Below are 15,915 nucleotides of genomic sequence, written 5' to 3'. Positions count from 1 at the left end.
GTATCTCCCCACTTTATTACAAACTGCACAACAATCATGGAAGAACCCTTCTTCGCTAACTCCAGCCTCCCAAAAGCTAGAGAATATGTATAAAGTACAAGAAGCAGATGCGGCTTTCCTTTTGAAACACCCACCACCAAACTCGGTAATAGTAGAGTCAGCCCAAGGGAAATCCCACAGAATTCACGACTCCCCGGTCGATAAGGAGGGCAGACGATTGGACTTCATGGGACGCCGTATTTATACATCAGCGTCACTAAGTATGAGAGTAGCCAATTATCAGGCTACCATGGCCCGATATCAACTCTTCTTATGGGAGAAGATAGGGGCACTCTGTGACGACCTCCCAGAACATCGAAGGGACTTAGCCAGAGTCTTTCGGAGCGAAGCATCTAAACTCGCCAAATTACAAATCCATTCCACCATGCATCAGACAGATTGTGGCACCAGGACCATGATGGCTGCCATTGCATTGCGCAGGCATGCCTGGCTGCGATCCACTTCTTTGACACAAGAGGCACGAACGAGAATAGAAGACCTTCTGTTCGATGGGCTAGGACTATTCCATGCTACCACAGACGATACCATGGACTCCGTGCAAAAGGCCCGCACTACCGCTAGAAAAATGGGTCTAACACAGGCACCACAACCATTTAAGCAATGCCCCTGGTACCGACAACAGTATCAACTGACTACTCGATTCCGCCCCGACCGCACCTTTCACCAACAACAACAATCACAACAGGGAAAAAGACAATACAACATAGGGAAATACCAGTCATATCGCAAACGTCAGGAACCCCCAAAGAAGCAGCGACTTTGACTCTCACCTAGAGATCCGAACCATACACACCTTTTTCTTCGATGGGCATCTCTCAAACTATCTGCATGCGTGGGAAACCATCACTACCGACAGGTGGGTTCTCACCATCGTAGAGTCAGGCTACATGATCAAATTCGACGATCCCCCTCCTTTTTCGGGAATAAAGGTGACCAAACCATCACCAACACTCGCACAAGAAGTACAAACCCTACTAAAAAAGGGCGCCATTCGCCCCCTTCACCAGCATGAAATAGACACAGGGTTCTATTCAAGGTACTTCACTGTCCCGAAAAAGGACGGGGGTCTCAGACCGATCTTAGACCTCAGAAACGTCAACAGATTCATCACGACTCAGAAGTTCAGGATGGTCACTCTGGCACAAATAACCCCATTACTAGCCAAAGGAGACTGGTTCGTCACCATAGACCTCAGAGACGCTTATTTCCATAAGACAGGACAGCCAACAGTACCTACGGTTTGCCATAGGAAACCATTTTTTCCAGTTCCTAGTGCTCCCTTTCGGATTGGCAACGGCACCACGCGTCTTTACCAAATGCATGACCGTGGTATGCGCGCATCTAAGACTACAAGGAATACAAGTCTACCCATATATAGACGATTGGCTCGTGGTAGCAAAGACGTACCACCAACTCCAACAACATCTCAACACCACTCTCCAGCTCCTGGACAATCTTGGATTATGTGTAAATACAGAAAAGTCCGTCCTTCAGCCCACTCACACCATTCGCTTCATCGGTATAGACATCGACGCCATCACTGGCTGAGCATATCTCCCGAAACACAGGGCTCTAAGCCTCGCAGCCCTAGCAAAGAAACTCCGATGTCGACATTCAACTACCGCTCATGCGGTTCAAAAACTATTAGGATATATGTCAGCAACAACTGCTGTGGTGCAATTTGCGAGACTCCACATGAGACAATTGCAAAATTGGTTCCTAAGGGCATATGACAACCAACGCGACGACCAGCACCTCATCCTTCGGATATCTACAAAAGTAAAATGATCCCTAAACTGGTGGGAGAACCTAAACAACCTCACCCAGGGGCTCCCTTTCCAAGTACCAGCTCCTACCAAAACTGTGGTAACAGATGCCTCCCTATCAGGTTGGGGAGCACATTGTGGCCCCCTAAATGTCCAAGCACGATGGTTGAGAGCCGAAGCACTCAACCATATCAACTACTTGGAACTACTGGCGGTACACAAAGCACTGAAAGCCTTCGTTACCGTACTTCAAAACCAGCACATCACGGTTGCATCGGACAACACAACGGTGGTGTTCTACCTAAACAAACAGGGAGGAGCACGCTCCTCCCGCCTTTTGCACCTCACAATGAATATCTGGCAATGGTGCATCATCAACCACATATACCTCACGTCAGTATACATAGCGGGTCGAGACAATGTTCTTGCAGACCAATTGAGCCGCTCCCCCTCCACAACACACGAATGGACACTTCACCCCAACGTTTTAATGAACATATTCACGAAGTGGGGAACGCCAACAGTAGACCTGTTTGCAACACACCACAACGCTGCTTGTCAAAACTTTTGCAGCCGAGCAGGGACCAGCCCAGGATCCCTCGGAGATGCTTTCAACATGAAGTGGGAAGGAACATTATTTTACCTTTTCCCACCGTTTCCTCTTATCGTCAGAGTCTTAGCCAAGATAGAACACGACAACACGGACTGCATCGTCATTGCGCCCTGGTGGCCACGCCAACCTTGGTTCACCAGGCTACTTCTCCTTTCAAGGAACAAATATCGACTTCCCCAACGACCGGATTTACTAACAATCCAACAGGGCAGGGTCAGGCATCCCAACCTGAACACCCTGGGACTCACGGCATGGAGGATCAAGCGGTAACCCCAGACACGCTTCCCGCCCCCATTCAAAACATTATATTACAATCTAGAAAACCCAATACTAGACGGTCATACCTAGCAAAGTGGAAACGTTTCTCCAAGTTTGCCTGTGAATCTAACTTCGACTTGCTACGTCCCTCGGTCACAGACATTCTACAATTTCTATTTACTTTACACCAGGACGGCCTCAAACCGAACTCCCTAAGGGTGTATTTAGCAGCAATCGCAGCTCACACTAACCGTCACAACAATCCACCTCTAACTACACATCCACTAGTGAAGAGTTTTCTGAAGGGATTAAAAAACACGATGGGCCCATCGCGATCAATAGTTCCCACATGGAGTCTCTCGGTGGTTTTTCACTCCCTTACAAAACCTCCGTTTGAACCTCTAGCAACAGCTAATCTAAGGCTCCTCTCCTTTAAAGTGGCATTTTTAATTGCAATAACATCGGCACGGAGAGCAGGAGAGTTAGCTGCTTTAAGAATAGACCCACCTTATTTAGCTTTCCACAAAGACAAAGCAACTTTACGCCCAGATGTGACTTTCCTACCAAAAGTGGTTTCGGACTTTCATTTGGGACAAGATATTATTTTACCCTCCTTCTTCCAATCACCGACAACACCACTGGAGTGTACCATGCACACCCTAGACATACGCCGAGCCTTAGCTTTCTACAAAGCAAGAACGGAACCATTCCGAAAGTCACCCAGACTATTCATATCCTACGCTGGAAAGTCTAAAGGACTACCCATCTCATCTCAAAGAATAGCTGCTTGGGTTGTCCAAACCATCAAGCTGGCTTATGAGATTGCTCATCTACCTGTACCGGTACAGGTTAAAGCACATTCGACGAGAGCAGTCGCAACCTTGGTCGCCTTTGGGAAAGGGGTGTCATTATGCTCTCTCTGTAAAGCAGCTACCTGGGCCAAGCCCTCCACGTTCATAAGACACTATCGTCTCGATGTTCGTGCCAGAGAGGACTGCACCTTCGGCTGAGCTGTATTGTCTGAGATCCTTCACTAACAACACCGACCCTCCTCCAAGGTAGGTCAGCTTGCTAATCACCGATCAGTGTGATGCACAGAGACCACGAAGAAGAAAGTCAGGTTGCTTACCTGTAACTGTAGTTCTTCGAGTGGTCATCTGTGCATTCACACAACCCACCCCTCTCGGGTCGTTTATATACGTATGTACATTCCTCTATGCATTAGGGATAGATATTACACCATCGATATCGACGCTTCTTCCGTATCCTCTCTCTCGCTCGATATCAAGTTATTCCCATTCTGTCGAGGCCAGGTCACTCCTAGGTCCACCTGTACCATGATATCTGTTGACTTAGACTATCATGTCAACACCATACATCTCTCGGTTAAGTAGGCCACAATGTCGGTCTCCTATTTATTTTTTATTTTATTTATTTATTACATTTCTATACCGCCCAATAGCCGGAGCTCTCTGGGCGGTTCACAATCCCTCCTAGAAACTGAGGGATTAGGGCGGGAACCCCTGGTATATCTATAGGAGGGGGAGGGGTTCCCGCCAAAACTCTAGGCTATGGAAGTTTCCCGGTTGGTCTCCGCGCAGGCGCAGAGCCCATCAGTGTGAATGCACAGATGACCACTCTAAGAACTACAGTTACAGGTAAGCAATCTGACTTTATAAAGGCACAATGCATAATGTTTCAGTTCAGTATTCCTCTTAAACGTTTCAAATATAACATCAGTGTTTTCTTGCCTATTCTACTCCTTCCAGGCTACTCTATTCTCCTTCCCACACAGCAATTCTACCCAAAATAACAAAGCCTTCCTAGCTCTAATCTCTCTCAAATCAATGCTCAACTCTCACTCCCTTCTGTCAGCAGAACCCTATATACCCACACAGTCTTCCGACTCCTCCCATTCTCTCATAGCCAATCCAGGCACTCCACACCAACATCCAATCAGCACTCTCCTTCCATCCGGCACTCACTCCCCCTCTAGGGCTCTCTTACCCATGTCCTGTAAATACAAATAGTGAGTATATCCTGGCATAGATATCTGCTTTAACAGTTTAATATACTTTAACCTTTTAAATACTTCTATTAATAAACATTAATAGCAAACTTCACAACACAATATAATGCAGTAGAACATCACAGTACCCCAGACTGCTTTTCAAATTACCCTGAGCACCTAAAGTGTCCTGTCAAGTGGATAGGAAAAGTGGGGGGAGAGAGAGCTTCTCTTAGTTAAAAGCATTGTGGTTCACATGAGACAAACCACACGTCACTCTGGTTTGTAGTCTAATGTTGCCATTATAATGGTCCATCTCTTAACTGGGCAAAATGAGTTTTCAACAATATAATGCAGGGAGGAAGCAGCAGCCAGGCACCTCTCCACCGTGCCTGGGTCCAGCTCCAGCTGAGGGCCCCCTCCCTCCTGCTGTCAACTGTCTCTGGAGAGGCCACCAGTGAGGGAGGAAGCAGCAGCCAGGCACCTCTCCACCGTGCCTGGGTCCAGCTCCAGCTGAGAGCCCCCTCCCTCCTGCTGTCAACTGTAACTGCTGAACTTTCCAACTAAGATTGTAGTGCCTGAATTTGCTTTCCTTTCCCCCTCCTCCTCCTCCCTCCCAATCCTCTTTCCTTTTGTGTCATGTCTTTTAGATTGTATGCCTGTGGGCAGGGACTGTCAAGAAATACTTTTGTAAGCCGCCATGAGAGCCTTTTTTGGCTGAATGGCGGCATAAAAATCCTTAAATAAATAAAATAAATAAAATAAATAAATAAACATATCCTCAGAGGTATGGCATACACTTGTTTGTTATTGCAAAAGCTTTCTCTGTTGGGCACCCTTTCAGTTTTGTCTGAAGCTGCATTAACAATTTTAATTATGTAAAACCAAGTTCTAAAAAAATTGAATGTTATCTGTTTTATTTCGAAAGCAAATAGACAGCACCAAACTTGAGATTCTTTTGGCTGGTTGACTTGTTTCCCGCCCATGATATTTAACAGGAAGTGACAGGAAAGGCAGAGATGTAATCAGTTGTGCTTGTAACAGCAAAACAGACCCAGTAAGCATTTCTTTGGCAGCACTGTGGTTTGATATATTCAGCAAGTATTATTTGTACATCTGTCAATAACTATAAGGCAGCCTCCAATAATGAGGACGGCAGGGATTTGTGCCGGAGTTTATTGCTGTGCTTGACGCAGGAAGGTCAGCCTTTGGAAAAAGGGTTGGAAATTTGCATTTCTCAAGAATTTTCACTCTACTGAGGCTATCTCTCAGTTCCAGCAGTTTTCTGTGCTTGATAAGCAGAGAATATAAAGTTTAATTATGTAATGGTAGAAAGGGAAAATGACATGCAACTTAAATTTTCAAATGGCCTTGCATTCTGCTGATAAGAATGAGTGTTTATGCAGGACAGAAGAGATTACATGAGGTAGAATTGGAAAGCAAATTGTATTTACAAGAGATAGAAAGATGTTTCTAATAGGAGTTCAAAACAGACAATTGCCTTTCTTGTTCTGAGGAGAATTTCTAGGAACAACATACTTTGAGGACTGATTTTACAGAGGATCTGTAGCTCCTCTTCTAAATTGGGAGCACAGTCATATTATGTCACACACATATGAACGTTATGTTTAAAACAAAAAGTGATGGAAAACTTGAGTAGTTCATGTTTCTGTTTCTCAAATGCTAGATGTCTGTTTGAAACTATGGCAGAGATTTTTGCAGCATGGTACATTCCAACAACAGCTATTATGAATGCAGTGTCTGTCACTCTTCTGTATTTGTTATATTTGTGAAGTCAAAACTGTTGATATTTGCAGTTGCAAATTGGGTTCCTTCTTGTCTCTCTATGGATAATTTGGCTTTAATAGTAAGTAAGTGGAATGGGGTGGGGGTGACTTTGCCAGGAGCACAGAATCTTTTGATTTCTAAAACTGCTGTAGAATATAGATTCCTGTATTATACACATGCCAATTATGCCATAACATGTAAGGGTTGTATTATTGCTGTAAAGATTGTTAAATCTCTTAACCTCCTTTCCCTTTTCTAGATTTTGGACCTGGTGAAAGGTATGCATTACCAGCTGGCCTGTCAGAAGTACTTTGAACTGACACATGATGTAAGTGCAAGCTTCGTTGTTAATTTTATCACTCAAGATTCAACCTCTTGTCTCTAGAAAGACACTGGGAAATCCAGTGCGAAACTTCAGGCTTTCTGCTGCTCACATTTATCATGTACTGCCGTCCGTTGTTAATTATACCGAGTTAATGATTATATAGCAGATGTCTTTGGTTCCATGTATGAATTGACACTCCATATTTGCTAATTGTTTAGTATACATAATCAACAAATGTGTTATGAGGTTATGCAGTTTTACGTTGTAGCAGAACTGTTTATATTTATGGAGTGGCACTGAGTTGGTCCTGGCAAATGAAATTAATTAGATAGCGCGATAACATTTGATATCTTCTCATATGTTTTTTTTTTCTCCTTCCAGTTTTTTCTTTACATGTTAGAAGTAGATATAGCTCCAAGTTATATTAAGATAGCAGTACTCATGCCTTTTATTTTACTGTTGGGGCTGATTGGATTTTGTGTATATTACACAATTTTATTTTGTAGTTTCACTAATAGTTAGAACTGGCTCACAAATAATTATAGAAGGAATACACTTGAATTGCAAACCAACACCATGCATGCAAGAGGCAGGAATAAAGTCAGAGCACCACAGCTTAGCCATGTTGACACCGTGTCGACTCCATTAGTTTCTTTAGGCTAAGAGAGATGAGAAAAAGGGGCAGGAAGTCAAACCCTCATTAGTTGTTTTCAGTGATGGGATACACTTCAATTGTATGGAGTTTTCCTTCCTGTTCTATAGATATTTCAAAACTTGCAAGTGCATGGTGAATTTCACTTTTTAATTTGTTTACATATAATCGCAACATTTTTAAGTAGCCAGTACGTTATGCAAAACATGAAGTTTGTCAAACATAATTGTTTTAAAAACACACTTCAAATAAAGAGGAAAAAAGGTCAAGCTTATGTATATGTTGTGTATTATCTAGAGTGGGACCTTGACCTTCAGGCCTCTTACTTTTTAGCTCTACTGTTTAGACCAAATAACAATTAACTCAAATAACTTTGCTTATACCAGGGGTCACCAACCTTTTCTGGGGCAGTGGGCACATTTGGAATTTTGAGAGTGTATTTTGGTGGCATTCTCACAAAATGGCTGCCTTGAGGGAGAACTTTTCCATTAATAAAATTGCTGCTATGGTGGGCGTGGGTCCAGTCACAAAACACCCATTTCCCAGAAGGCAGATTGGCTGAGAAACTTAGTTCAAGGCAGAGGCAGGTTCTAAGCCCCAAATTTCAGATCACATATTTGCCCCCACAAAGTACCACAAACTGCCATTTCGCAGAAGGATTTGCAATGTACTAGCCTCCAAATTCAAGAAATAAATCTAAATTTAACAAGCTAAACCTCAAAAAACTTTTTTAAAAATTAAACAGGAAGGGAGGCACAGTGGTATCCATGGAGATCCCAGGTATATACTCTTCTTTCCAGGATTTGGGGTCCAGTTTTAATATGACTCAGCTCTCAGCTATGTCAGTGAATCAGCTCGGAACCCCTCAAATGGATTATGAATACTGCTCTGCAGAGCTCTTGCTGATCTTGGCCAGCAAATAACAAGAATGACAAATATTCTGATAGGGAAGTCAAATACCATGAGGTGGGAAGAGGGCCATCAGTAGTGCCAGCAGCTTTTAATGTATTGTCAGTGTGGCTCAGATGCATTATAAGCATAGAATCTGGCAGATAGAAGTGTGCGAGCATAGAGGCACACCATATATTTGAACTGGCTAATGGACATGGCCTCTCATGAGTTGGAATAGCCCTTAGGTTGATACATTGAAGCCTTCAAGGAAGGTTTTGCATGTTTCAGAGTTGGGCCCACCTGTTAGCATCCCTAGGCATGGCCTCTGCCATCGTGCACTCCTGTGAGAGGGATTTGTCCACTCCATTCCCTTGATGGGGGGACGCCCCAGAGCACGGGGAAGGGTTTATCTATATAACCATGTTGCTCAGACTACTTCCTCCAGCTTAAAACCGTATTGACTGCAAAGCTGTATGCTGGTTAAGGAAGTATGCCTCTAGTGACTGACGATGGTACTGCAGACTTCAAACACAAGACACATTTGTGAACCTCCCAGAGAGCTCCGGCTATTGGGCAGTATAGAAATGTAATAAATAAATAAATAAATTTAAATTTAATTAATGCATTTTAAAAACAAATAACCCTGAGGTGTTATAATCCTGTTTCCTACATTGGCCATTCCTACATTGTTTTCTACATTCCTGTTGGGAAGCCCACAAGTAGCCATTGATAGCCTTATCCACTGAAAGATTTGGGTGGGATGTGGGTTTGGTTGTTTTTTTTAATTTATTGCCATCAGAGTCTTGATATTTTTGCTTCGCTTATTAGTGAACATTGTTTAGTGATATAGCCTTGTTTTTTATTCACCTCAGATGCCTTTGAATGGGGTCTTTTTATTTAGACTTTAACTTCATATACATAGAAATGAGCCCACCCCCATGTGCTGAACTAAGATATTTGTGAATACAACAAGAAGAAAGAAAAAATAATAATAACACAGAAAAGGGTTAAGCAAAGCAATAAAAGGGCAAGATTATACTTTCCCATATGGTGGGTTATATTTTTTGTTACTTGCAAATTAGTATTTTACTTGAAAACATATTGAGAAATTGAGAGTGGTGATGCCAAGTGAGCTTCAGGTTTTATTTAAATGTAATGAAATTACTTTCTGGTGTCATCATATTAAAACTGAATCCCTAGCCCTGAAAATATGAGTCTAAGCAAAAATACCTAAGATAATTTTTTATTTTGGCCATAGGCCATAACAATACAACATTAAAATGAGATAAAACAATGATACAAGGATTTAACCAGCACTAGGTATAAGTAATCACATTTACAGTTTAATACACGATCATTGAAAAAGACATTGGTGGCATCGCATCTGCCATGATGAAAATAGCTTCTTTCAATGTGCCTTTGTTGTTATTTATTATTTATTTATTTTTAAACATTTGAATCCCTCTTTACAGTCATCAAGGCTTCCAGAATGGCTTGCTAAGATCAATAAATAAAATAACAGATAATTAAAACCAGGGTGGATTTGATTTATATCAATTTGATTTAAATCATGATTTAAATCACGATTTAAATTACTACTCAGAAAGACTCAGTTTAATCATGTGACTTCCCAGCCCCCCAAAAGTGCGCTCTTCCTCGCTATATTTTACACAACTCAAAGTTACCAAAGACTCATTCTTGCTGGTATAATCTCAATATTTACAACCAGATGAAGGTTTCATTTTTAGAATAGCAACTTTTCAGATTAGTTTTACAGTTATATAAAAAAAAATCTGATTTAGTTATACTATTAGAAACACATCATAGATAGATAATTATGAAATTATTGCAAGGTGAACTATCTCCAGTTTAATAGGTTAATCATTCATATTTGAACAACTTTTCTGCTGTACTTGATTGGAAGGAGAAAAATAATCTTACAGAAACCTCTGGAAGAGCATGACATTGTGAATGGATTAATGGAATTCATTTACCAAAAAATTTAAACAGCCCTCATGCTATATAATTAAAAACTAGTCCTTATTTCATGATGAATAACCTTTGGACTATAATGTAACTTAAATAGAAAACTATCTTTAGATAGATTTTTCCTCAAAAAGCATTTCATTAAAAAAATCCAATTTAAATTAAAAAATCTAATTTAAATTTTAAAAATCTGATTTTTAATTTTTTTTAAAAAAAATCATTTATTTTTATGCACGCTGATTAAAACAATAAAAACTGCATGAGTTCTTTAACAGTGCAATCCTATACATGCCTGCTCAGAAGTAAGCTCCATTGAAATCAGCTAGACTTACTCCCAGACAAGTGTGCAGGATTGCAGCCTGAGGCTGAAATCCCATACTCACTTACCTGGAAGAAAGTCTTATTGAAGTATCTGGAGCTTAGGTCTGCATAGACTTGTATAGGATTGCACTGTTGATCAACACCTCTTTAAATGGGCAGCTACAGTTTGCTTTGCTTTGCTGGCCAGGCTGGTTCTCTTTCTCACAGGACAGTTGTGATAGCCTCTATGAGGAAAGGAGGCAAAATAGGTAGACCAGTTTTTTGTAGGAGCAAGCCACTTATGACAAACTGCTGGAAATGTTCCCCTTCATCTCTTGCATCAATTATTTGTTTGCTTTAACTGATAAAATGGTGCATTTACATCCAAATAAATGTGTTCTTTGTGCTTGAGTAACTTTAAATGTTTTGCTATCATGAGTGATTTGGCTGGGCCAATATTCTTAATAAACAGAATAAAATGGATGTGTTAACGTGTTTTAGAAAGCTGTCAAGCCCATTACATTGCAAACAGTATAATTAGAGTGTGCGCCATTAAAATGGGCAATGTACGTATCTCTTGCTATATTGGAAACTGCCACTTTTAATGTAGTTTTGCAAAGACCAATGTATTAGATATTGTGTTTATTGTTGCCTTCCTAATGGCTTTCCTTTATTGAAAAATGCATATCTTGATTATCTTTATCAGGAAGAAAATTTGCTTTTCAATTTCTTGGTGGTCAAATCGCACATTCTTGAGAAAGCAAGGGAATAATCTGAAATAATTCCATATGGTTTTTGTTTTTGTTTGTAATACCAGCTTGCCTCATTATCACCTGTCATTTGACAAGTTCTTGATTAAAATCCCAAGATCACACAGGTTCAGCGTTATTGCTTCAGCTTCTTTCAAAAACCGCACCATGTAAGGATGCCAACGGCACTGTTCAGGATGAACAGAATTTCAGGAAAGCTTTGAGGCTCTAGCAGATGAAATGCAAAGTGGGTAAAATAGAGAGGCTGGTTTTAAAATCCAGTGTCCTTTACCCTGCATCAGTCTAGATTACCAGCTTTGCTTTTTTTGGATTTAGTTTTTTCTTGCACATGAAAGTTTTGCTTGCGACTTGGCGGGGTGGGAATTAGTTTCAAGCTAAATGTGTTATCTTTCTTTCAAAAGAAACTATCATTATGTTTTTTGCGGGGAGGGGGATCTTATGAACGGAAGGAATAGTTATAAAATGCTTACCATTTCTGAAAGGCATTAGTCTTTTTTAAAAAAAAACACACACCAAAGAAAAGTGTATCCCAATCTCTCTTTAATTTGCTGCCTTAACTCACCAGCTTAGCATGAATGTTTTTTATACAAAGGTGCTACAAACAAATTTATATCCTGAAAATGTATTCTACATTGAAGCAAGGACATCCTCAGATTTAAGACAACTTGGCTTGCGTCTAAAAAGAAGTGGTTAATCATAGTATGAGCTGACGAGGCAGAAAAGAAAAGGTGCAAAATTGTCAAGGCTTCCAACTATGACTTGTTAGTGGTGATTCTCAGTTTTGATCTGTAAAGCAGCCAGTGACTTACTTGTCTCCCTGCACCGAAGTGTAGAATTGGCAGTTTGACACGCTCAAGACAGCTGAGGAGAGGGCAACCCAGCAGTGTGTGCGAACAGCCTAAAGCTAGGCATTTAGATATGCATGGGGTGGATGGCCTGCAGTTATGCTGGTTGCAGAATCGGCCAGAAATTACAAATTCGGAGAGCTTGTATCATGTTCCTGCCTTGAAGAAAAGATATACTTATTTACAAAGCTGCCAACAGCAGTAGCAGCAAAGCACTGACGAACATTTCCAGCAATGCTAGTGACCAAAGATCTTCTCCTTAACTTCTTTTACAGAGCTTGGATTCCTTCCCTTTCCAGAGAGGAAAATGGGGCCACATTTTCTTCCTAAACCACACACACAAAAAGTGATATACTAGCCAGCCCAGGCTGTTTTCCGCTTATGCCAGAACGTGTAAAGGGAATGAATAGGCAATCAGGGCTTTAAAAAAGCTATTCCTACTGATGCTATTCCTACACCAAAGGAAGCACTTATAAAAAAAATGAAAGCATGTTAGTTCCCAAAACACTTGACAATGTAATGGCATCTTTGGATTATTGCCTGTGTATTTGCCACTCTTACACTTTTTTTTCAGGGTGATGGTGGTAGTGGTTGCTTTGCTGCTGCTATTAAACAGGGTGACCAAATACAAAGACATTTTTTTTACAATGAACCAATATTTAATGGATGCTGACCCTACTATCCTCTGAAAGCTGACTCTCTCAAAGCTTGAACAATGTGATTTTTTTAAGCATATGGCTGTCCAGAGCAGATTGGGAGGATGGGGGGGGGGGCTGCAGAATGGAATGGGAATTGGTGGGTATCATGCCCCTCCCTGTTCGACTGACAGAAGCCTTCTGTCAGTGGAGGGAAACTAGTGGGATTCTATCCTAAGACTTTGTGAAGTACAGTAATGCAACACGTTACTGTTCTCTTTTGTCTTCTGCACAGGTTGATGATATTGGCTTTTCTTTGAACCATCCAAATCAGTATTTTGCAGAGAGTCAGCAGCAACTCAGTGGCATCAAGGAAACAAAAAAAGAACAAAGGCAACCTGAAAGCTCTCAGCCAAAGCAGAGCAGCCAGAAAAGTATAAATACAGCCTCCCCTCCCTCTTCTTTAAATAAAACAGAAGAAATGGAACTGGAAGGACTGGAAGAGTACTTTGCTGAAGATTAACAAGCATCGTTTCCCCTTTACAACATGGCTTTTGCTGTTTCTCTCTATTTTGAAAGAGGTCTCTTAAGAATGAGGAGCCAACACTGTGGTGGAACATAGGCTGGCTGTGTTCTACATGAAAAGGAAAAGAGGGAAAGTCTTGTAATGCATCTAGCTTAGTAACCTGTGCAGCGGTTTTGAAAAGCAGCCATCCCTTGGGACATGGAAATGACACAGTACTGTGCAAGTGTGAGTGATTCAGCAGTTTGAATCACATTTTTATTTCTGTGGGCAAACGTTTGAGTCTCTAGTCCTCCTGCCCTATGCTCACTGTTATGTAGCTTTGTTTTCTCCACTATTTTTCCTTAATAAACCCAATTCTGAAATGTACAGTAGTGGAAATATTTACTGTGATTTTGAGGTGATGTCTGCTAAACACATTATATAGAACACATAATTGCTTTATTAAAGGCTCCTAGAAATACAGAGATGCTTCCTTGCTGTGATTTCAAGTAGCAAAAGCTGCTGTTTGAAACGACTAGGTTTTAAATGCATATTATCAAATCCAATTATACTTAATTGTGTAGACTGGTCACAGCCAGAGTAATTAAAAATGATTAGGTTCCCATCCGTTCTTAAAGTTCCATTTATGATTCGCGTTGAAGTGTGGTAAGAAAGTTTTGATTCTGAAACCATAAAACAGAAATGAGAATCTTCCATAAAATGCTTACATGAAAAACAGTGGGGGCCACCCACTATTATAGACCAGGATGTTTAGGAGAACACTGTATAATTACAGAAAATTAGATATTTTAAAGATGTAATTTGCATCTCCACGAGTGGCTGTATATTAACTATGCAATCTCTCATTTCAAGAGTGATTTCCTTTGTTAAGACCACATTAGATTGTTGCATCAACAGAATGAAATCAGTTCCAGGAAATCAGAAATGACATTCAGAATAACTTGACTGAAAGGAATTATTAAAAGCTACCTAGCTTTTGCAACCCTGTAATCACTTACCTAGGAGTAAGCCCTGTTGAACTTAGTAAAACTTACTTTTGAGTAGGCATGTAGAGACTGCACTGCATGCTTCAGTGAGTAATCTTTCTTGATCAGAAGTACTTTGTGTCCGAAAGCCTCTTAAAATGGTGTAAGGTTTTCAATAGATTTTCACCCCTTAATGTGATGCTGTAGCATTTAATTATATTACTAGCTCAATTGCTTTATAGTATAGTATTACTTCACAGGTAATGCTTCAGTGAGCCAACTTCTAAATGCTGAAATGGCTATCCCCTTGTTGCTTATTCGGGGGGAATGTATTTGCAGCTCTCCAAAATTCATGGCATTTCAAGAATTTGAAAGCAGTGAATTTTCAACGGGATGGGAAGCTTTTACTTAAAACAAGCTTTTTGTCAATTACCTGGGTGCCACAAAGGTATGTCTTTCAGATCATGGACTTCCATTGTTTCTCAGCTTTGTAGAGGGATAAATTTTGTCTGTAGCTTGATAGATCAGATTGTTCACTAGAAAATAGAAAAACGTTAAAAGAAGATGACACTGCCACAAAATGTTCCATACGTTTCTAAGTAGTCAAGAAGTCCTATCTTGTGCACAGGGCAACACCACTAGCCACGGGCTTCTTCCTGTGATGCCCCCCAAACTATGGAATGTGCTCCCTCAAGAACTACAATTGGCCGCCACTTTCTTGACTTTTCGAAAGGATGTAAAGACACAGCTTTTCAATTAAACCTTTCAAAATGTGTAGTTTTAATATGTCAGTGTTTTTATTTTATTCCTGGTTTTTATTGTTTTAATGTTTTATTGTTTACAATTGTTGTACACCACCTTAATAGCTTTTTAACAGATAAGGCAGTATATAAATGTTAATAATAAACAGCAATGCCTCAGAGACCATGGCAACACCACAGACTCTTACCTGTCATGACAAACTCCCCCCAGTCACAGAAGGAGCAAATCTACTTCACGGTGATGAGGTGAAGTTCCCAGATTCCCTTCTTGCATGTGTGGGAGGAAGACTACAACACTGGCTGCCTGGACCCTCAACATTATGCAACATAGCTATTTCCTGGAGTTTCACTCCACTTCAGGAACAGGTTTCTTCCCTCCCCCACTTTCCAGGTCTGCTCACAAACAACAACTGAAGGCAGCAGCTATTGCCCACCTTCAAGACATAGGGGCAATAGAATCTATCCCACCTCCCAAACACTTCCAGGGCATATACCCCATTTTCTTCCTGGTCCCCCTTCTTGATCTCAAACATCTCTCTGGTTGTATCCATTCTTCATTCCCAGAATTAGCATTCCCTTTCACAGACTGCAATAATTTTCCATTCCTCCTTCTGCCCTAATCCTTCTCATCCCTCTGAGCAGGTCTGGCACACACTGGATGTGAGAATCTACTGTAAGAGGACTGAGACATTCCGATTCCTTAATTGTTTCCATTCATCCAACAACCTTAGGGCAGAAAGTCTCCTGTGCTACTCTTGCCACGTGG

The 15,915-nt window shown here is 41.0% G+C and overlaps 1 protein-coding gene across 1 annotated transcript in view; it reads left to right on the top strand.

Annotated features, from left to right (window-relative positions):
* The window catches only part of PRIM2 (DNA primase subunit 2), a 93,939-nt gene extending 80,150 nt beyond the window's left edge, over positions 1-13,789 (top strand). Inside the window, exons 12-13 of the mRNA XM_063125810.1 lie at positions 6,753-6,821; positions 13,193-13,789. Of these exons, the coding sequence (XP_062981880.1) occupies positions 6,753-6,821; positions 13,193-13,420 (297 nt within the window). The 3' untranslated portion in view covers positions 13,421-13,789. The remainder of the gene's footprint in view (positions 1-6,752; positions 6,822-13,192) is intronic.
* The last annotated feature ends 2,126 nt before the right edge of the window (positions 13,790-15,915 follow it).

The sequence above is a fragment of the Elgaria multicarinata genome, chromosome 4, assembly GCF_023053635.1.
Source record: "Elgaria multicarinata webbii isolate HBS135686 ecotype San Diego chromosome 4, rElgMul1.1.pri, whole genome shotgun sequence".
Classification (NCBI taxonomy): Eukaryota; Metazoa; Chordata; class Lepidosauria; order Squamata; family Anguidae; genus Elgaria; species Elgaria multicarinata.
This window is presented reverse-complemented; position numbering and strand designations above follow the sequence as displayed.